General features: G+C 55.5%; 1 protein-coding gene across 2 annotated transcripts in view; it reads left to right on the plus strand.

The window, feature by feature from the left end:
- Nucleotides 1-2641: 2641 nt before the first annotated feature.
- PDGFRB (platelet derived growth factor receptor beta) overlaps nucleotides 2642-21180 on the plus strand; it is a 31900-nt gene continuing 13361 nt past the window's right edge. The window contains exons 1-11 of one of the 2 annotated variants that reach the window (XM_027682748.1): nucleotides 2642-2657; nucleotides 2853-3009; nucleotides 16042-16118; nucleotides 17216-17512; nucleotides 17950-18219; nucleotides 18379-18506; nucleotides 18826-19000; nucleotides 19579-19771; nucleotides 19979-20094; nucleotides 20640-20766; nucleotides 20913-21124. In XM_027682748.1, the coding sequence (XP_027538549.1) occupies nucleotides 16070-16118; nucleotides 17216-17512; nucleotides 17950-18219; nucleotides 18379-18506; nucleotides 18826-19000; nucleotides 19579-19771; nucleotides 19979-20094; nucleotides 20640-20766; nucleotides 20913-21124 (1567 nt within the window). In that variant the 5' untranslated portion in view covers nucleotides 2642-2657; nucleotides 2853-3009; nucleotides 16042-16069. Of the gene's footprint in view, nucleotides 2658-2852; nucleotides 3010-14201; nucleotides 14308-16041; nucleotides 16119-17215; nucleotides 17513-17949; nucleotides 18220-18378; nucleotides 18507-18825; nucleotides 19001-19578; nucleotides 19772-19978; nucleotides 20095-20639; nucleotides 20767-20912; nucleotides 21125-21180 lie in introns of those variants that run through there. The other variant, XM_027682750.1, reaches the window with a different exon arrangement.

The following is a 21180-nucleotide window of genomic DNA, read 5'->3' on the forward strand; positions in this document are numbered from 1 at the left end:
TTGCACAAGCAAGTCCCTCTGGCTTCCGTGCTTCCTCCAAACTGGCCTTTCCCAGGAGCTGCCATAACCCCAACGTGCTGTTCCTAAACAAAGTGTGCAGTCCCAGATGCTCCCTGGGGATGCACAACGCGGGCTGGGGATGTAAAACTGTGTGCTTGCCGAGATGCTGTGGGCTCATCATCCCAAAACAATGAATCCTGGCCTTTGCAGACGTCCCCTGAGAAAGGGTTTTGTTTGCCCCAGTTCTTCCTGCTCCCAGCCTGGAGGGGGTTAGCTCAGTTGGGTTAGAGCATGGTGCTAATAACACCAAGGTCGTGTGTTTGATCCTCATACGGGCCATTCACTTAAGAGCTGGACTCGATGATCCTTGTGGGTCCGTCCCTTCCAACTCAGAATATTCGGTGATTCAGTGGTGCCATCTGTTTGCAGAGGGCAGAGGGGGAAATATGTCCCACCTCAGACAGATGCTTTGCCCTCTAAAGCAGTCCGTGCCAGCTTTTCCACCCCCTGCTCACCCCAGGCAGCCTGTCCCTGGAGCGAGGGGCCCAGCAGGACTGCACAGCAGGTTTCTCCCTCTCCCACTCTGTTGGGAGCAGTGATGTTGTCCTTGGAGGGGGGACACTGCCAGGAAATAGCTCTGCTGAGCAATTCCAAGCAGCCCGTATGTCCTCACAGAAGGACCAGTCAGACACGTCTTTATCCCTTGAGAAAAGTGTTGGGAAGAGCCGTGTGTGCAGCACGTCCTCTCTGTCCCCTGCCCCCCATATGAGCTGCTCTCACGCTCACTGGCTCCATTTCTGCACAACAGATTGTCTTGGCTCAGGGGCAGCTGGACCCTCTGACACATGGCCACCACCTTGACTGGAGTGGAGGAATCCATCTGCCCAGGGCTGCATCCCCCCCTGCCCTGCCCGTGGCAGTACCTGCCCGGGTTCCAGATGCTGCCAGGCATGGAGCCAGCACACCAGCCCCATGCTGAGGGCTGCTCATCATGTATGGATAACCAGGGTGCTGCAGCCTGGCTCTCCTCACCCTCCACAGCTGCACAGAATAAAGACCTTCCCCTTTGGTTTTCCATCGGTGCAAAGGAAACACGGAGATAATGGGCGACAAGCAGCAAATCTCGGGCTGGTCCAGCCGGGGAATCATGAGCTGTGGCCATTGTGCAGGCATTCGTTCGAGAGGCAGGAGGGGATGAGTCTGCCTTGCAAACAAGGCAAGAACGTGGATTTCAGCGGTGTTGTCTTTATGGGGAGGGCTTTTTAATTCTTAGAAAGGAAAACCAAGGAAAGATGGACAGGTATCTTTTTAAGGGAGTCTCGTTTTTCAGGATAGCCAGTGCACTTCTGCAGTTTTCCATGTTCGGATCAGGGAGAATCACAGAATTGTTAAGGTTAGAAAAGACCTTTAAGATCATTGAGCTCAATCCACCACTGCCATCTTCACCACTAAACTCTGTCCCCATGTGCCACATCTAGACATTTTTGAACACTTTCAGGGAGGGTGATTCCACCACTTCCCTGGGCAGCCTATTTCAATGCCTGACCACTCTTAAGCGTCACCAAGAAGAAAACAGTGGCAAGAACTGATGGCTCAAAAGGCAGTTCAGATCCAAAGATGATTTGCCCCTTGTTACAGTGCTGACACAAATTGAAAAAAAAAAAATCCTCTTTTGGACAAAAGATGTTTTGCCTATTGAGGGAGTCTCAGAAACTTGATTTGAACTCATCAAGGTGTGGGAAGGATTTAAAGCTGCTTCATCACCCCTCAAGGACAGGAGGCATGCGGGACATCTGAGATGATGGCATGGCCAAGGTGAAAACTCCCGCCACCTCTCCCAGCTCTGTGCCTCTTGTCAGCCCCAACAGCCCAGAATCCCCGAATAAACCCACCCTCTGCCACAGCATCCCAGCTGTACAAGACCTTTCATCCACTTTTCCAAAGAGAAGAAGAGTTGTGAGGGTGCATTGGTGGTCCCTGAGGGGCCGTGGTTGGCCGGGGGTCAGCGGGGCGGGAGGTGCAGTGCCGGCACGGCACAGCACTGGGAGGGATCCAGGGGGAATACGCGGAGTCGGTTCAGTACAGGCCTTCTTTAATAAAAACATGAGTCAGCTGCTGGCGTGGGCAGCGGATTTTCTAAACATCCCCTCATATCCTGAGAAAGGGGGGAAAAAAAGAAAACGGGGGGGGGGGGGGGGGATTTGAGGGAAAAATAAGAAAGAAAAGAAAAGAAAAAGAAAACAAGGAAAAAGGCCAGAATTGAAAGCAGACACGGGGAAAGAGCAACTCCTTCCCTCCAGTTTAAGGAGGCGATAGTCGAGCTGGTCCGGGCTCCTTTTGTTTCCCGTTAGCCGAGCCCTCACCGCTCGCCCCCATCGCAGCCCGCAGCAGAACTCCCCTCTCCTTGCAGTCACTTTGGCTTCTCCTCCCTTTAAAAGCTTTTTTTTTTCACCCATCACACTCGTCCGCCGGGCGTTAATCTCGAGTTCTGCTCTGCAAAGGGTCCCCGCAGAGGGTGGAGGGAGGAAGTCGGAGGAGCTCCGCTCCTCATTGGTGAGGCAGCCTCCCCCCTTCTCCTCCTCCCGAGGTCTCTTTTATTTATACACGCACACACACGCGTGCACATCCCTCGGCCCAGGGTTTTGCTCCACACTCAGGTCCGAGGCGGATGGACCCCCTCCCAGCTGGGCTGGGGCTGCCCAGGACACTGCTGAAATGCACTAGAGGAGCAGAGCAGGGGCTTGGCTGCAGCCCAGCCCTGGCACAGCCTCGCCTCTCCTTTTGATTTTATTTTCTTTTTTTTTTCCCCTCCTCCCCTCCATTTCTTTCTTTCCCTCTCTTTCGCCTTTAAGTGGAAAAGCCTTGCCAGCTGGGGAAGGCTGGGAGGGCAGGGAGAGCTTCAGCAGGCAGCAGACAGAGAGTGCAGAGGAGGAGACCAAGGAATTTCGGGGCAGCCAGTGCCCGTGGGACGTACGGCACAGGCACTCGACCCGTGGGACCCTGCCCAAGGTAAGCTCCCGTGTCGCCCACCCGGGTGCCATCTCACCTTCCCGCTAAGCTCCGGCCCTCCAGATGGGAAACCTCGCATTGGAGCTGGTACAGTCCCCAAGGACCCTCTCCCTGACCCAGCACAGTTGGTCTGGAAGGGGCTTTGCTCTCCTGCAAGGGGCTGGTGCCCCAAAAGGCCCTGCCAAGCCCTGGGGAGGTGGTGTTTGGTAGAGAGCAGATGAGCTCTGCAGCATCCCATGGGAAAAGCCATCTCATCAGCTCTCACCATGTCCTGGACTGGGATGGCTGAGGGGAGCCAAGGGGATGCTGCAGCTGTAGGGCAGGAAGGGGAGACCCCACTGCAGCGGGAGTGGGGTCCAGGTGATCTCTGCTTCTCCCTGGATCAGGGGGCTGCCCTGGCTCTCCCTGCCCAGTGACTGTGGGAGGGCTGGGGTGTGCGTGGGGAAGAGGCTGCTCAGACTCTTTCAGCGAGGCATCCTTTGGAGGCATGAGTGTGTCCCACTGCAGAGCAGTGTCACCCTGTGTCAGCCCGTCAGAGCACACCCATAGTCATCTCTGAATTCAGGGTGCTCCGAGGACCACACCACCTTGGTCTGTTCCCATGGCAGGACTTGTGTGCCTGAGGGCCAGGCCAAGGTGGAGAGGGACATCTGCAAGCCCTGCCCAGGGTCTGTGCCCTGGTGTGCCAGGTACTGGAGGGGCAGAGCCTGGTAAAACCCTTCTAGGCATGGATGTGGGCAACAGCTCTGCTATCCTGAAAGCACAGGAGCTGAGGGCCTCCAACAGGATGGAGCTGGTCTGGAGTGAAGCTGTGCTGAACGATGCAGCTCTGACAGCCTGGGAACAGGGGTTTGCGTGACCTGCAAGGCTTTGGTGCTCACACTGGGATCACTGTGGGCTCAGAGCTTCTGCCTCCTGCACTCACTTGCCAACTGGGAGTCATTCAAAGCAGAATTTGTGGTGGAAAGGGGTGCTGTGCTGCTCTATCCTTGCCTCAGAAAAACTGGAGTTTACACTAAAGCATTGGGCAAACAGCTTAAAGTAGTTGGTCTGCTGTGCAAACCCTTGTGCAGAAGCTTTACATCCCCAAATCTTTTCAGAGGGTCTCCCATCTGAAGGAGAAGTAGCAATGTTGAGACCCAGTGTCCCCAGGGGCCATCAGGAAGTGGGTTGGAGGGTCATTTTCCCCTCAGCACCCTGCAGGACAAGGTGCCTGTGCACTCCATGCTCTCAGAAAAGAGGCAAGTTTCATTCGGGCAGCTGGTGCCAGTGTCAAAGACGCAGCTCTGCCTGGCAGAGTGCAAGTGCCAGGCTGGCTTGGATGGGGAGCCACCAGGCAGCCACCCCAGCTGGCAGCCAGCCCTGGGCAGGGTCTGACATAAGGCTTGAAGTCACTCTTTGGCATGGATGTCACCCAGGCTCGGGTGTGCTATGGCTTTTATAGCAGTCACCAACCCCGGGCAGTGTCCCTGAACCCAGGAAACACTCCCAAATCAGTCGATGCATCAAGAGGGGTCTGTGTTTTAAAGAAGCACAAAGTCACAGCAACCCACTTGCAGCATGCAAAGGACTTTTCTCTCTCCATTAAGCCAGCTCAAGAGCATGGAGAGTCCTTGCTGAAGGACTCTCAGCTCATCTCCCACATCCCTGCACAGGACTGGGGGCTTGGGGTGCCCATGAATGGAGTGTGAACACAGGCACAGCCAGCTGCAGTACTGCAGTCAGGGAGAAGTTAGCCATGGCTTATTGTCCAAAGTCCTGGGCATATCTTGTGGGGTCCTGCAGGGCTCTGAACTCTGGGCTGGAACTGAGCTGGGTGGGCAGCCGGTGTGCACTGGAGCACAGGGGCATCCCAAGAGCTCCAGGTGGAGTCTGGCACCAATCAGGAAGTCTATAGTGGACACAAACCAGATTGCAGCGTTGTGCCAGGAATCCCACAGCTCTTCCCAAGGGATATGCAGAAAGGTGCACGGCTAGAGGCAGCTCAAACAGGCAGGGTGGAGGGCGCAGGTCCTCCCCAGCGAGTGATGCTGAGCACTTCAGCAAGGATGGATGTGGAGTGGAGAAGCTTGGGGAGAGCAAGGAGGGTGATGAGAAGCCCAGAAGAGGCTGCAGAGGACCAGGAGAGGGGTTGATGGGGTCTGTTGCTCACTGGGTGTCGTGAGGAGGTAACACATAATCTTCATGCACAGAAAAGGTCACCACAGAGAGAAAAGAGATTTTAGGGGAAATGTCTGTAGGCCTAAAGACATGAGGCTGGCTTCCTTCAGCCCGACAGATCTCAAAGGACATGTCAGGCAAAGCTCTGGCTGGGAAGATGTGGGCACTGCAACAGGACAATGACCCCATGATGTCTTTCAGCCTCATTTTTGGTGGGCCTGTGACAGGATTTCCAAGGCGTTCAGAACAACACTCTTAGGGAAAGGAGAGCACTGAGCCCATCTCCAGGACTAGGGCAAGACAGGAATGTCTTAGTGAGCACCAGAGGAAAGCTGAGGTCAAGAAGTGCTCCCTAGCTGCAGGAGTGATGTTGTGCAAGAAGGCTGGCTGTGGCATTGCCTGAATGACTGACTGCTGCCTGAGGGTCTGGGCAGGGAATTCTGTGCCTGGTCCCCAAGGTTCCTCTGGTCCCAGTGTTTGACGCCGTGCTGAAGTGGGATGGGATTGCAACGGTGTCCATAGGGACAGGCTCCAGCAAAGCATCTTCCCGGGTTGGAGTGGCAAAGGGCAGGGAGCAGAGGAGCCGTGCAGTGGCCATGGGAGCACAGCCGCTGGCGCTGGCAGCTGGGGCTGCCTTTGGCCCAGAGCTGGAAGGAGCTGGGGACCATGAGGGCTTGGGGTTGGCTGGATGTATCCTATCCCTGCGAGGGAGGATTGGAGCTGAACACTTCTTGGAGTTTGTTTGTTTGTACTTTAACCAAAGGAAAGAAATCCCCTGGAGAGGAGCTTCAAGGGGAGGGTATAGACTGGGTATTGTTTCCTGACGGGCTGGAGCAGCTCCAGGGAGCTCCTTCCGCTTCGCCACGCAAATTGGACATAACGAGGCTTGTTTTAGGGGTGGTTGTTTCCCCTTCTCCTTTTCCCTGTTGCCTAATTAGGGTGCCCAAGCCAAGCACACCTCTGTCCTGTTCCTCTCCCACTGGGACACCTCCTCCTGCAAGGGCAGCACATTCCTGGCACCACAGGGGACACAGAGCAGACCCAGCTGTGACAGGGACAGGGGCACGTGCTGGGGATGTACAGAGAGGTGCTGGGATGGGTCATGTGCTGAGCAAGGGGGTCCCATGGGTCCATCATCCCCCAGCCTGGCAGCACAAGCCATACAGTGACGTGCTGCCCCTCACACCCTGCTTTTCCATCATCCCTGGGTGCACAACAGGCTGTGGCATGCCCTGGTCTGTGCTTGTACCCTTGCCTTGCAACCACTGACGTGCAGAGCCAGAGGACAGGGGTGTGCAGAGCCCTTCCAGGGAGCAGGGAGCTCACAAAACTCCCACAGAAAGGCTGGTGCCAGGACAGCCAGGATGGTGTAGTGTGTGGTATCTGTCCTGCACCCATGGATGGACTCATCCTCTGCAGGCAATGCCTGCAGGGGCACATCCAGAGCTCCACTAACACCCATCCCTGGGCTCAGCAAGAGCCAGTGTGTGATGGGGCTGGCAGGAGGCTGTGGTGTGCAGGAGCTGGAGCAGGGAAGGGTTGGAGAGTGCAGGGATGTATCAGGGCGCTGTGCAGGCTGTCAAACGCTGGGCTGCAAACCAGGAGACAGATGGAGAAGGAGGCACCCTCTCCCTGCTATGGAAGGGTCCCCACGGGCAGCACAGGGCTGCTCGGGGGGGCACAAGGCTCCTGAAGCAGCAGTAGATGGGCCAGTCTGCCCCTCAGCCCCATCCTGCTGGTCTCTCTGCCTTCCCCCTTCCGGCCCATCTACCATGCGAAAGAGTCTGTGACTGAAATCTTAATGCTACTGAGACACAGCAATTGGCACCAATTAAATTGCTACATTCATGTTTGAATTGCTTTAACTGGCGAGACACACTGTCTTATTTATACAAAAAAATATGTTTGCTTGTGGGTTTCTCTGAACCGCTGCCAGCAGAAAATGCACCATTTCGAGCCCTGCGCTCTGCAAGCTCATTCTCACTCCCAAACTGGAAGTCACCTTGGTTTCAGCCTTTGCCAAGCAATGGTGGCAGAACAGAAACACTGCTTTCCTCGGGGCCAAGGGCTGCCAGCACCATGAGAGGGGTCCCCTCCTCTCTCCCTGCAGGCAGCTGCCAAGTTTCCTTCTCCAGCCTGGGAGCTGTTTGAGAGAATATGGTCTGATTCAGGAGCAGGAGTCGGTGCCCATTTTAAAGCTGGGCTCAGGGGAGGGCAGGGGGTACTGGCAGCTGCTGGCACCAAAGCCCTGCCTCTGCTTCTCCTCTGGAGGTTCTGTCGGGCTTTGGGCATAGTAGGGGCTGATTGCAGAGCATGGGTGCAGATGGGAGCTGATTTCTGCTCCTTGACTGAGAGGAGAGGTTATAAAGGACCCTGCAAGCAGGTTGGCAAGCACAGCTCACGCTGCCCGGCCAGAGAACGTAGGAAGAAGTGATCCATTTCTGCAGTCCTGGTGCCAAGTGCCACCATCCAGATCTTCCTGCCCCACATGTGAGCCTATGGAGGAGAGGGCAGGATCAGCCCATAGCACCAAGAAGTTGCATTTTGCTCCCTCTCAGAAACCCAGAAGTAACAGGGCCAAATAAACAGCCCCCTCTCTGAAAGCAGCCTTTGCCCTTCATGCCCAGACCTACCAGCTCCCATCCTCTCCCACCCTGGCCACAGTGCCAGGCTCCTCTCTGGATCCAGCAGATAGGCAAAAAGTGCCCTGACCACAGAGCTGGTGAATGCCTAATCCCAGCCACGAGAGCCTAAAACCCCATAACCAAGCAATTAAGCTCGGGTCCCTCACAGGAAGCTGAGAAGAGCCAAAGCATCCATGGAGATTATCTCCTCCTCCTCCACAGATCCAAGTCTCAGGGAAATGTTCACAAGAGGATCAGGTTGCTCGTTCTTTGCTGGTATGTGGGGCTCGTAAGACCACAACACCCTCCCTGCTCCCGGGGCTTGGCAAAGCCCCTACATCCCACTAAGACTCGGGATGGCTCCTTTTCTCATCCTGCCTCCACCACCCTCCCATCCCAGCTGATTAGTCGTTAATTAGAGCCATCTGGGACCTTTGGCTCCAGCCCTGACCCCACCATAGCAGCCACCCTTGACCGGCAGCCATGAGCAAATGATGGAGATGCCGACTGCTGAAGCCTGTTTTTCTCCCTGTTCGTACCTTAGGAGAGTGCTTCCCTTGAATCACTACAGCAAGGCAAACACAGCTTTCTGGCAGCCATGGAACAAGAGTGAGGAAAGCCCTGTGGGTGCCAGGACATGGGATGAGCAGCCAAGATGGTACCTGACCTTGGTCCCATATTCCCTGCTTCTCCCATTCTCCACTCGGGTGGGGAAAAGCAGCAGGTGAGCAGATGGGCTCTGCTCAGATAGGCAACTCCCATCCAGTCCCACATGCCCCGGAGCTGGGACCCTTGAGTATGCCAGTCTGGGGGTGGAGGGATCAGAGAACTCTTTGAGTCACTGCTGCCAGCCAGCCCCCAGGCTTGGAGGGGCCAGCGGTGAAGTGATGCAGGAGCTGCATGGGTCCTGGCCTGCAGTTTGGGTGCCCTACAGTCATGCTCATAATTCACATTGCTCACATGCTCATGAAGCACCGTGGTGTGTTCTCCCAAAAATCCCTTTGCTGTCAGGGGCAAGGGCAAAGTTAGGGGATGGTCATAGACAGCCCTGTCTGGGCTCTGTTGAACATCCTGCTGGAGAAGAGCATTGGGAAGGGCTTAAACGCTCCCAAGGGGCATATTTGTGCCTCCCCCAGTGGGTCATCACACTGCAAGGGGTGAGCCCTGAGGCTGCACAGAGCCCTGCTCCCCACACCCGGCACGAGCACCCCCAGCCGTGCGCAATGACAGACTTAGGGCTGTGCTCCAAAACACTGGCCAGCCCCCAGCACCACCACAGACCACTCCCAGTACCACCATGAGCCAGTCCCAGCACCACCATGGCCCTGGCACCCCCTGGCTGCCCTAGGGAGAGCAAGGCGGGCAGGGTGAGAAGGGGAGTGTGCAGCAAGGGACAGGCAGGCACTGCCCGGCACGTGGCAGCCATTCCTCCCAACACCCCCATCCCTCCTTCCCCAGTCCCAGGTGAGCCCTGGTCCTCACCCAGGGTTTTCCCACAGTCCGGGCCAAGCTTGCAGGCTCCAGGGAGCAGCCCCCGGGGTCTGGCCTTTCCTCCGGCAGCGGAAGTGGGGGAGCATGCGCAGCCGAAAGGGACACGAATACCATCACTCGGGGCTGGGGGATTATTTATAACACTGGCACCTCTCCAAACAGATGTTTCTTTTTATTCTGAACTTGCACTAAATGGGTCACTCGTTTCCTCTGTCTCCCATGGGCTTAAAGCAGAGGGGGAAAGCGGAGGGGATTGGGTTGAGAGTGCAGGGCTCGCCCTGGTCCCACGTCCCCCTGTGCCGGCTCCTCACAGCGACGACGTGTTGCGGAGAGCCCACGGCTGGAGATTTGCTGAATTGTGCGTGTGGACATTTTGGTTCCCCCTCATTTGGAGAGGGAGGATGGCCATGGTCAAACGGGGCTGCGTGGGGCTCGCCACCCCACCCCATTCCTCACATGGTTGACCCCCGGGCTGCTGAGTCACCCTGCTGAGGCTCAGCGTGGACTTGTCATCCTCCCCAGCAGCCTCCCCCTGTGCTTTGGGGTCATGGACCTCATTTTCAGCTTTCTGTCAGATGCTGTCAAAGCCCGTGATAGCCCATGGTAGGCTGGCCTGGAGGAGGCTGCTGTGCCAGCTCAGGTCCTGCCATCTGCTGCAGGACCCTCACGACCACACAACCACCTCCTCCAGGTGCTACCGAGGCTGGGGACCAGTACCTGGAGTCCTGGGCCAGGGTCTTTGGTCGTGCCAGCCCCACTCCCTGCTGCAGAGGCAGGCAGAAGAGCCATCCCCAACTGTGGTCACAGTGTCCCTGGGCTTTTATTGCCCCAGAGGTGGCTTCTGCCCCTGCTTTGCCTGTCTCCTAGAGAGTTTGGTTCATACCAGGGCGGTGGCTTTAGTCATGTCTTCAGAGTCTCACAAAACCACTCAGAGTGTTCTGGCATTAATGACCCTGCCTGTGAGTGCCTGCAGAACCTCAGCTTTCCCTGACTGAAACAGACCCACAGATCCAGCACGCTGCAAACAGGTACCCAGGGCTCTCGGCATCCCTTGGTTCCCCCAGTGTTTGGGTAAAGCCTCAGGTCCCCCTTGGCACTGGCAGGTGGCCAGGTGAGGAGGGTTTTGCCCCCAGGGGAGGGATGGTATGTGGGACACAGGGACTCCCCAGCCCAGCTGCTCCTCAGCCTGGTTTCAGATTTCCTACCTCTGCGTTTTATCAGCAGCCCTTTATGGGCCTTGGGATGACAGGCTCCCCATGTGTGTGCCCTGCCTAATTCTAGGCATTTGCTGGGAAAAAGAAAAAGGGCTCTGTGATGATAATCTGGCCTGTGAGTAAACACGGTGTCATGGGAGCCGAGGGACCCCAGAGGAGAGATGTTGCAACTCCAGACAACTCCAGCCAAGGGAAAAAAAAAAACAACCACTTGGTTTTATTTAGATTAAAGGGTGGGAAAGAAGCAGTCGCGGAGGCTGGAGGGAGGGTGGCAGAGGCAAACAGGACAAGCCAAGGAGTTTCACTGCTGGACAAGCAAGGCTTGGGTTTCAGGGGTCACCAGCCTTTGCTCAGGGAGCTTTTTGCCTTCAAAAGCAGGGGATGGTGTCCCCCTCCCCCTGCCAGGAGAAGCCTTTGCTCCCTGGCTGCGAGGGGCATTGATCATGGGATCCATAAAGGGAATTTTTCATTTCATACGGGCATCCATGATCTCACTTAATGACTCAGATGCGCTTAGACAAAGAAGAAATAAAGTGTATTTGACTTCCCGCTAATTTGCACCAGATGTCCCTTGCCTGCTTGGCAGGATGGCGGGACCATCAAGCATTGTGGGAGCGCCTGGAAGCACAGCCCTGCAAGAAAAGGGGCTACAAATAGAAATCCAGAGGAAGAGAAAGGATTGGCGGCTGTGTGAGAGGCCTGACTTTGCCTCTCCACTGCTTCATGGTTATGCTGCTGCCAGATGAGATGCCCTCATGGGCAGGGCCAGCATCCAGCACCTCTGCCCAGTGTCACAGGAGTGGGAAGGAGGGCAAGGAGAGCATGGACACGAAGAAGATCAATGTGGGGCAATATGTGCAGGAATTGCCCCTGGAAATGCAAATAGGATTTTCTGACAGGGGGCTGTACACCCTGATTTCCAGCAGACAGCACACCCCCTTATGGTGATTGATGGTCTGTAGGGACCAGAGCTCCTTCCAAGGTGGCTGTCAGGGCAGCTGTGGCTGCTTTCCTGTTCCCCAGCATGCTGAGCTATCTCTTCCTTGTCCACCAGCTCTGCAGGCTGGTTCCCAGCTCCCACAGCTCTGGGGGTACTTGTGGGGCCCTCCCACTGGTTCTGCACAGGACACTGGTTGTGGAGAGGCAAGAAACCTGGTCTAGGCATGCTTGGGAGGATGGCAGAGGACTCGGAGGGCATCCTTGGTGTGGATGCTCCGCTGTGTAGATCTCCCATGGTTTAAGGCATTTGCAGGGCTGGAAATGACCCTGTCCCACATGATCCATGCTTGGGGACAGGCAGTGCCATGCAATGCCCATGCCAGCAATGGCTGCCACATGTGCTGAAATGATCTGCCAGGAGCCCTGTGCTGAAATGATCTGCCAGGAGCCCTGTGCTCTACACATGCTGGGAGCAAGCACAGAAGGAAGAGGGCTCGGAGGTGTGGCAGGGCATGCAAAGCAAAGTCAGAGGAAATTCTTGCGTTGTTACCCAAGAATAGTCAAGACTGAGCCCACACAACATATTTTGGGCATTAGCAAAGGCATCTTTGGCTTACTAGAATCCTTAAAGAGAGAGGTCTGACATGGGGAACATTAATAAAGCAATAAGGTTTGGTGATGCAAGGCACTGTGAGGTGCAAGGAGTAGCAGAGGTGACTGAGGGAGTGGTCCTCCCCAGATAAAGGTGGTACCATCCCCAGCAGAGGCTGGATACTGCTTTTCCAAGGAAAAGCCCTAGGCGTAGCCCTGCTCCTGCTGCAGAAATTCCTGTCCAAGTTCATCAGCCACAGAGGCATCAGCCCCCATCCACAGGAGCGAGGGAGTGGGAGAGGAGGCGGAGGAGAAAGCTCAGCTGTCATCAGATTTGGGATGCAGGAGAAATGGGAGCGGGCTGCTCTGGAGAAGCTGTGAAGTCATGAGATGGGGAATCATGAGACTTGAATCCCGGTCCTGGCGCAGCCGTGGCCCTGGCTGTGCTGTTTGACCTCTGCTCTGGCCCTCTGGCCTGTGTCCTGTCTGTGGGATCACAGGCCATCAGAGCCCAGGGTGTTCTCTGCTGAGCTCTGTTGCTGCTGCCCAGGGATGTCAGGGTGACCCCATTTATTCCATCGCCCCATGAAACCCACTGCTGGAGTACGAGGCCAGAGATGCTCGAACATGCTTCCAACAGTGTCTGGCCCCAGCCAGCCATGGGACGCTTCCCTTCGCCAGCGCAGCGGTGGGCTGGGAAAGCCGGCGGCCCCGGGGTTGTCTCTGATCTCTTCCTCTGGCTGCAAACTCCACTCTCCGCTCTGGATGTCCGGGGGAGGTGCGGCCGCTGGGTGCATTCCTGTGACCACACGTGCGGCCAGGCTGGTGTGATTACAGAGGGGAGATAAGGACAGTGTCTGTGTCACCGAGCAGGGACAATTGCCTGTATCCGTGTCTCCAAACCCTCCCAGCGGTGCCCAGCTCTGGCCTCACTGGGCAGCAGTGTGGGTGCAAGCAGGGACACGCCGTGCTGGTTGTGGGGAAGCTGGTGTCCCCCACAGCCCTCGGCCGAGCCCCAGCCTGGTCCCTGAGACCTGAGCCCCCAGGGGAGCACAACCACCCCACAGGCATGTGGGGCTGGACGTGGCGTGGGGCTGTGTCACCCAGCCAGCCCGGCTGCCCTGCGAGCCAGCCGACCTCCTGTCTCCTCTCCCAGCCAAATTCCTCCTTTAGAATAATAAACAGTGCAGCTCAAGAGAAAAGCTCCCTCCCCTGCCTGGCCAGGACCGGCTTAACCTCAAATCACAGAGACAGAGAGGGGCGGAGAGAAGGTCTGTACCTGTGCTGGTAAGGGACGGGAGGATGGTGAGGGGTATAAGGTGGGGATGGAGAGGTGGGACATCACCTCGGCGGCAGAAAGGGGGGGAGGCTGCTGCAGAGCTGCAGGGCTGAGTGAAGGGTGCTGGATACGGCATTGCTGTGGGAGCTCCTTGGCCTCCAGGATTGTGCCAGGATGGGTGGAGGCAAATGGTTCCAGGGCTTGAAAATACTCAGGTCCTGGCCCGTGGGAAGCATGTAGGAGTCTGAGGGGTCCGTGGCACCCTGCTAACCTATTGGGGTGGGAGGAGACCCTTCAGGGCAGCTGAGCATTGTGTAGGTACTTGTGTTTGGGTCCCTGGGTGGGATAATGTCTGCTTTTGGATTACTGAGTGGGGTTGCCCCTCCTTGTCTGGCACTCATAGTGGCACTTACAGTTCCTGCTGAGAACAAAAGCTGGGATTGAGGAGAGAAACAAGTGTTCTCCAGGCTGGCAGTGAGCTGGGTGCATTTGCATCCCTTGTGAAATGCCTGCGTGCACTCACAAGTGCAAGCACATGTGTCCCCGTGACAGGGCGAGAAAGGCTTCTCCCCTCTGCAAGGCAGTCTCCCCGTGCATCCTGCAGGGCTGGCAGAGCTCAGAGTCTCCGAGTCTGCCTCTAGCCCTGGCCGGAGCAGAAAAACAAGGGAGAGGTCACCACTCTCTGCGAGACGTTGCCACCCTCCCACTCTGCTTGGGAAGCATCTCCAAGAGAAATGCCTTTCTGCAAAAGCTGCAGCTTTATTAAAACCAGCTATGAACACAGCGGAGGCGGCCAGAGGCGGCAGGCGGAGGCAGTGGGGCTCTCACTGCTCGCTGAAGCAACACCCCTGCCAGCCCAGGACCAGCACACACCCTTGCCCGGCTCCCCAGAGCCGGCAGGGCAGGGGTTCACCCCATCAGTGATCCTGCAGAGATCACTGGTGGAGTGAGGGACCTGTCTTTGTGGGAAGAGGAAGACAAGATCTCGCCTGCAACAGGAGTAAGTGGCAGCCATGAAGCTGGACAGGCAGCTAAACGCTGGGCATGGGCTTGGGAACATCCTAGCTGCTTACAGGAAGATATTTGGGGGTTGGGGTGGTGAATACACCACCTGGCTTGTGCATGCAGGCAGGGAGGGGTGAAAGGAGAGGATCACAGTTGTCCTTACAACCTTGAACATTGAATAATGGATGAATCACACACCTCTGTAAAGGAGAATTGGTAAACGAAGGTAATTGTTCTTCAGTGCCTTGGGGGCAGAGATTAGGTTGTCTATTCTCCTCCTCTCTACTGCAGCTTGGTGCTCTCTGAGGGTGGGTGCAGGGAGGTCACATTCATTTACAGCCTAAATTTCACCTCGGTCCTTTCATCCTACCCACCCCCAGCTCTTCCCCTAAGTGCTCTTATCCTCTCTGGCAAATGCAGAGAGAGAGAGTCATGGAGGGGTTTTCTGGCGGAGCAGGAGGGAGAGAGGGAAGTTGCTGAATAAGCTGGAGACCTGGAAGGATTTGCTGGTAGATCAGACTTTTGTTGAGCCAAAGCAAGAGAATAATAAAAACATCTGACAAACGCACGTCATTTAAAAACCATTTCCTCCTTAACATCAAGCAGACCGGGAGGCCACTCCAGGGCCAAGAGGCTGCAGAGAGCTCGGTAAGAGACGGTGCCTGGGGCCAGGTCAGCGAGTTCAGGTTGCCACTAAACCATCCTCGAGCCTGGTGAGCAGCTCCCCAGAGCACTGCTGGCACCGCCGGGGGCTTCTCCTCGGGGTGTGTCTTCCCAGGGGCAGGGCAGGAGCTCAGCCCTGAGGTGCAGCGTGGCTGAGCCCTGAAGTTCAGCTCCGTGCAGGAGCGTCCCCCTGTTCAGGACCACTGAACTCATTTCCCCCCAGCTTTGCCCAGGCACAGAGGAAGCCTTTCCCCTTGACTCTTCCCCTTGTTAGTGTGTTCATTTTGCTTTTCAGAAATACTCATCGCCACCCCTGCAGGCACGAAAAGGAGGGTTACCCCAGTACACAGGGGACAGACTCCTGCTTTTAGGGAAATCTGGCCTCGTCTCTTCTGGGCTCTTGGTTTGCACCAGGGAGGGCTGGAAAAATCTCTTTTGAAAAGATTCCTTGAGAAATTGTGATTAAAAGGATTTCTAACAAAAAACCCCTCTTAAATATTCTCTTAAATATATAAATTTAAAAGTTAAATACAAGAAACTAATTTTTTGTGGGGTTTCTTCAGGCTTGTCGTGTTTTAACCCCAGCCAGCAACCAAGTACCATGACAAGGCTTCCTTTATTTCATTGGAAGGAGCAAACAATGTGGGAGGGTTGGAGTGGGATCTGTTTTCTAGCAAGTTTTATCTCAGTGGGACTGAAGGAAGAAAAACTAAGGGGAAAAAAAGGCAAGTGATAGAGCAGAGGGAGGGAGGAAGGCAGGGCTCTTCCGAGGGGAGAGCAGCATTTCCAGCAGAGATGAGCAAAAACTGACACAACTGCTGGAGCCTCCAGCAAAATCCCTGTTTACCAGAGGGAGATGCCTTAGAAACTGCTCCTTGTGGAGATCCAGCGTGAGGGGGAACCAACAAACCAACAACCCTGACGGGAGGGAAAGGCTGAAAACTGGAAAGAGATGGGAGGTTTCTGAGGTGGAGAAGGGAGCCCAGGGCTTGGGTGTGGGCTCAGGGGTGGCTGAGGGACCCCTCCTCTGCTGAATGCTGTGCTCATCCCACTTTGTTCTTGACAGGATTCAGCCACCAAGCCCGGACCCCACCATGCTGTACCCTGCTCCAAACACACGTCTCTGGCTCCTCATCCTCACTGGTGAGTGCTGTGGCTGGGGAGGGTGTGCAGGATCGGGGGATCCCTGGTGGCAGCTGTTCTCCCCATCCATGGGGACACCAGGGAGGAGCACAAGTCCCAGCCCCACTGGGACATCTGGACAAAGGGTGAAGCAAGGAAGCTGGGAGAGACACAGGGAGCCATTCAGGAAGACCTTGCCTGCTCTATTGCTTCCAGAGGATTTCCTGCAAGGTTTTGCTTTCATTCCTTTTTCACTCTCTTGTAAACTGACATTGTTTCAGCCTGCTCTGTGTCCTGTCTGACACTGTCCCTGTGGAGAGGCAGCTGTCAGTGCAGGGAATTGCCTCCTCTCCTCCTCTCACCCTTGCCTACTAAATGCATGGCCTTCCTAAACCTTTGAGGGTGCGTCTGAGATGTGCATATCTCTGCTTTTACAGAGACAGGCTCATTTTGGGGTCAGCAATATGATCATAGAGACTGTCATCTCCCTGGGCTGTGTAGACCAGATCATGAAATGTATAAAAGCCAAAAATGTGAGAAATATGTGTGGGAGGCCCAGGTCCCGCCCATTTCCAGCTTTGTCCTCATCAAGGATGCGCCTTGGGCTGGTCCAACACCCAGCATCAGAGCATGGCTGCCTCCCCGACTCTGTTCAATGCCCCAGTTTAATGCTGCCCCAAGTCCCTCCTGAGCCATCCTGATAACACTGGACAGCAGCACTGGGTGGCACTGAGGGTGCAGTTACCTTGCAGAAAGGTTGGATGGAGGCAGACTAGCTAAAGCATAAAATGAGGGGTCCTCCACCCAGCATAGCCACAGACAACATGGGCTGCTTTGAACACTGCTAAACCTTGTCATGTCTTATTTGCTCTCTGGTAAGTGTTGCAGGAGGTGCAGGGAATGAAGGGTGAACCTCCAAGGTCTAGGCTGGCTGGACATTTCTGAGGAGAGCATGGGTTTGTCACTGATGGCGACGCTAAGGAGGACAAATCCAGGAAGGTTATTTTTCAGTGTAAAGGCCGACATGACAAAGCAAAAAGGCGTGAGGTGGTGCTCCAGCTTCCTTCTGCTTGGATTTCAGAGGAATCCAATTTGGTCTCATCTCCCTCCTCTCTCAGGTCTGCTGGAGGTGACGTCCAGGGGCAGCAGGCTGCACATCGAACCCACAGACACTGAGCTTGAACTCGGCCTCCACAGCACCTTCTCCCTCTTGTGCTACGGGGACGGAGCACTGGTCTGGGAACGGGAGGGTCAGCCCCTCTCTGCCTCACTGGAGCACAGGGATGGTGTTTTTGTCAGCAACCTCACTCTCAGGAACGTGACAGGCCATCACACTGGGGAGTACACGTGCACCTACAGCCCTGAGCAGGCTCCAGAGCCGGCGGAGAGGAAATCCCTGTACATCTATGTTCCAGGTAGGGAACAGCGCACCCTTGTCTCTGCATTTCCACAGGGTTTAGCAACCAGGAGAAAGAGGGTTTTGAATTATTGTCTTATTCTGTGTCCAAGCACCTGGCCTCCAAAATCCCTCTACCAGTTGCAGGAGAGCCCTTATGGCAGGTCTCTCTGGCTGTGGCATGTCTCTGGTATGCCAGCTCTTGGAGAGACCCATGTGTGGTGTGCTGGGACAAGTGGTGGGGGACAAAGGTGGTTCTGGGTCTCTCTCACCCTTTCAGGAGAGGTTTGACAAGCCCACAGCATACAGGTGTACTTTGCCATGGGGCGTATGGGAAGAAGCATCCCACTAGTGTGGAGACAAGGCCCTGTTTTGGAACATTCCAGGAGGAGCAGAGAGCAGTCCTGGTTAAGCTTCAAGCAGGTTTCTGTAACCAGTATTCCCTCTCTCCCACAGATCCCTCACTAGTCTTCCTCCCTGCGGTCACCTCTGAAGAGGTTTTCATCTTCATCACGGGCTACACAGAGGCTGTCATCCCGTGCCGTGTGACCAACCCACGGATGCAGGTGACCCTCTATGAGAAGAAGGTGGAGAACCCCATCCCAGCTGCTTATGATCCACAACAAGGATTTAAAGGCTTCTTTGAGGATAAGACCTATTTCTGCCGGACATTTGTGGATGACCAGGAGGTGGATTCAGACACCTTCTACGTCTACAGGATCCAGGGTGGGCTGCCATTGTCTTAGCACAGCTGTGTGCCTGCTGTGGCTGTTGCTTCAGCCCAATGGCAGGGGACACCAAAAATCTCCCTCTGCCTCCTCAGTGATGGCCCTGATCAGTTTGGAGGCTGGATTTAGTCCTGTCTTTCTTCCACCTTTCCCACAGTGTCATCCGTGAACGTCTCCATCAGCGCAGTGCAGACCATAGTGCGTCAGGGAGAAAACGTCACCGTGCTGTGCACCGTGAGCGGCAACGAGCTGGTCAACTTCAACTGGGATTATCCCCGCAAGCAAGTGAGTGCTCCAGACCCACAGGATCCATGCAGCAGCTCCAGCCTTTGCCCAGATGTCCCATGGCAATCACTCATCAATATCCCATGGCAGGATCCCCATGTGGGATGATGCTACTGCTGTGTAGGGAGGTTTGATGGGGATATCCTTGGATTAAGGCTGTCTCAATGGCCTCTCATCTGTGCATGTTCCCTGTCCCTGTGGCAGCCAGACTGGGGTACTCTACCCCTTCCTGATCTCTCCCTGTCAGCCCAGCTTTATAGCTCCAGTGGCAGAACATGCTCTTCCCTCCTCAGACCATGTCTCCTGTCCCATTGTGCAGGCAGGGAAGGCTGTGGAGCCAGTGACCGACTTCCTGCCTGGATCCACCCACGAGATCCGCTCCATCCTCATCATCCAGAATGCAGAGGTGGAGGACAGTGGGACCTATGTCTGCAATGTCTCCGAGGGCTACCATGAGAAAACAGACCGGAAAGACATCACAGTCCAAGTGATCGGTGCGTTGCTGCCCACGCGCCCAAAGCCAGCAAACCATGTGGGCGTCCAGGCAGGGTGTCCCAGTGACCCCCTCTCCCCTCTGCACACTCTCCCCTCCCCACCTCTGCTCTAAGTAACCACGGCAAAGAGCAAATCCTCACCCCGTGTCACCCCTGCCCACTTCTTGGCTTCAAAACATCCCAAATCTCCCACCATGGCTTTTGTGACCCTTTAAGGCACTTGAGGGTATGGGTAAGAGCTCTTCTGCACTGGGCAGTGCCAAGGTGATGTGAAGACATATTGTCATCTCCCATCTGCATCTGTCCTCTTTTGTGTAATTTGAGGGAACCTGCCCCATCCCTTTTATCTCCCAAGAAAGCAGCCACATGCTGCTGCCGTGTGAGCCCCTCTGCTCCAATGTGGCTCTGCAACTGCACTCACCTCGGACACAAGCCTGAAGCCTTGAGGGATGGATCTGGAGCTGCCCCACCACTTCTGGGTGTTCAGAGAGTTTTGTTCCAGATCCGTGTTTGTCCAAAGGGATTGAGAGGGGTTGTTCCTCGATCTGATCCCCCTTATCCCTCTTGCCCCCTCTCAGAGCGTGGCTTTGTGCGTTTCCACACCCACCTGCCCAGCACGGTGTACGCTGAGGTCCACAAGAGCCGTACCATCCAGGTGGAGGTGGAGGCCTATCCCCAACCCAGCATTGTGTGGCTGAAGAACAACAAGACACTGACCATGGAGAGCAGCAGTGAGTTCACCATCACCAGCAGGAACCTCTCAGAAACCAGGTTGGAGCCCATCATTTCTTGCCAGGGTGCAGGGAGGGGATATTTCACAAAGTAACCTCCAAATTGCTGGTTGGGCACGGTGGTTGAATGCTTCTCCATGGGTGGATTTCGAGCATGCCTCAGGTGGGTGGGAGCTGGTTGCCTCCAGGCAATATCAGTCCCCAGGTACCTTCCCACACCCATCACTCTGGGACTGTGTCTCCCCAGGTACCAGACAGCTCTGGTGCTGGTGCGGGTGAAGCAGGAAGAAGGAGGATTTTACACCATCCGGGCTTTCAATGAGGATGATGAGCAGGAGCTGTCCTTCCACCTGCAGATAAATGGTGAGGACTGGCATGGAGATGCAGGGCTGAGGAGTGTGGGAGCAATCTCAGGTGGTGGCACCGTCCTTTGCTGCAGAACCCTCAGGCTGAAGCCCTTATTCCTATGGCTACAGCTCCAAAGTGGTTTTGGTTAAAGTAAGAGCATTCCAGCAAGAAACATGCTCGTTTGAAATATCTCACACTTTGTCTCAGAGCAAGGGGGACAGGGAGATAGCACAGACATCAACAGCTCGACCTTCATGCCCTGGCCCAAGGCAGTAGATGTAGAGATGACTGCACAGCTCTGATGTCCAGGACTTTCCTCACACTCACCTGTGCTTTCCAAGCAGGCTAGATGGTGCAGATCTTCTCCACAACACCCTCAAAACTTTCTCTTTTTACTGTTAGCTTTCAGAAATAAACCACAATTGATGTGATGAGTCCTACCTCATCCCTAGGCTATGGCAGGGATGCAGTAGAGTCACATTCCCTGGTAGAATCACTTCACCCTCTCATCCTGCAGTCAGAAAGGAGGATTAATTCCCACCACTGTCTTTTGGTTTCAGTGCCAGCCAGAGTGGTGGATCTCAAGGAGAACAGCAGTGCCAGCAGTGGGGAGCAGACTGTGACATGCTCTGCTGAAGGCATGCCCCAGCCAGAGATCAGCTGGTCTACTTGCAGCGACATTAAATGGTGAGTGGAGCAACGGATCCCAAGGGAACAGCTGGATTCTTGCATTTATTAGAATAATAGAATATCACTTAATTGTATCCTGCTGGCCACATACCTGGGCATGGTCCCAGCTGCCTCTCAGGTGCCTTTATCCTCCCCTGGACCAGGTGCAGCACCAAGGGCCAGCCCACCCGGCTGCTGGGGAACGAGTCCGCCGAGATCGGGCTGCAGACCAACGCCACGTACCACGCGGAGCGGCAGGTCTTCCGCGTGAACAGCACCCTGCAGCTGCACAGGGTGGACGAGCCCATGCTCCTGAGGTGCACCGTGCAGAACTTCCTGGGCACCAACTCCCAGGACATCACTCTGGTCCCACATGGTGAGGGCTGAAGGAGGTGTTTGAGCCAGGGGTGGGGAGCTGGGCTTTTCTCTCTG

Source organism: Neopelma chrysocephalum, unplaced genomic scaffold (genome assembly GCF_003984885.1).
Source record: "Neopelma chrysocephalum unplaced genomic scaffold, ASM398488v2 Primary Assembly neopelma1_63, whole genome shotgun sequence".
Classification (NCBI taxonomy): Eukaryota; Metazoa; Chordata; class Aves; order Passeriformes; family Pipridae; genus Neopelma; species Neopelma chrysocephalum.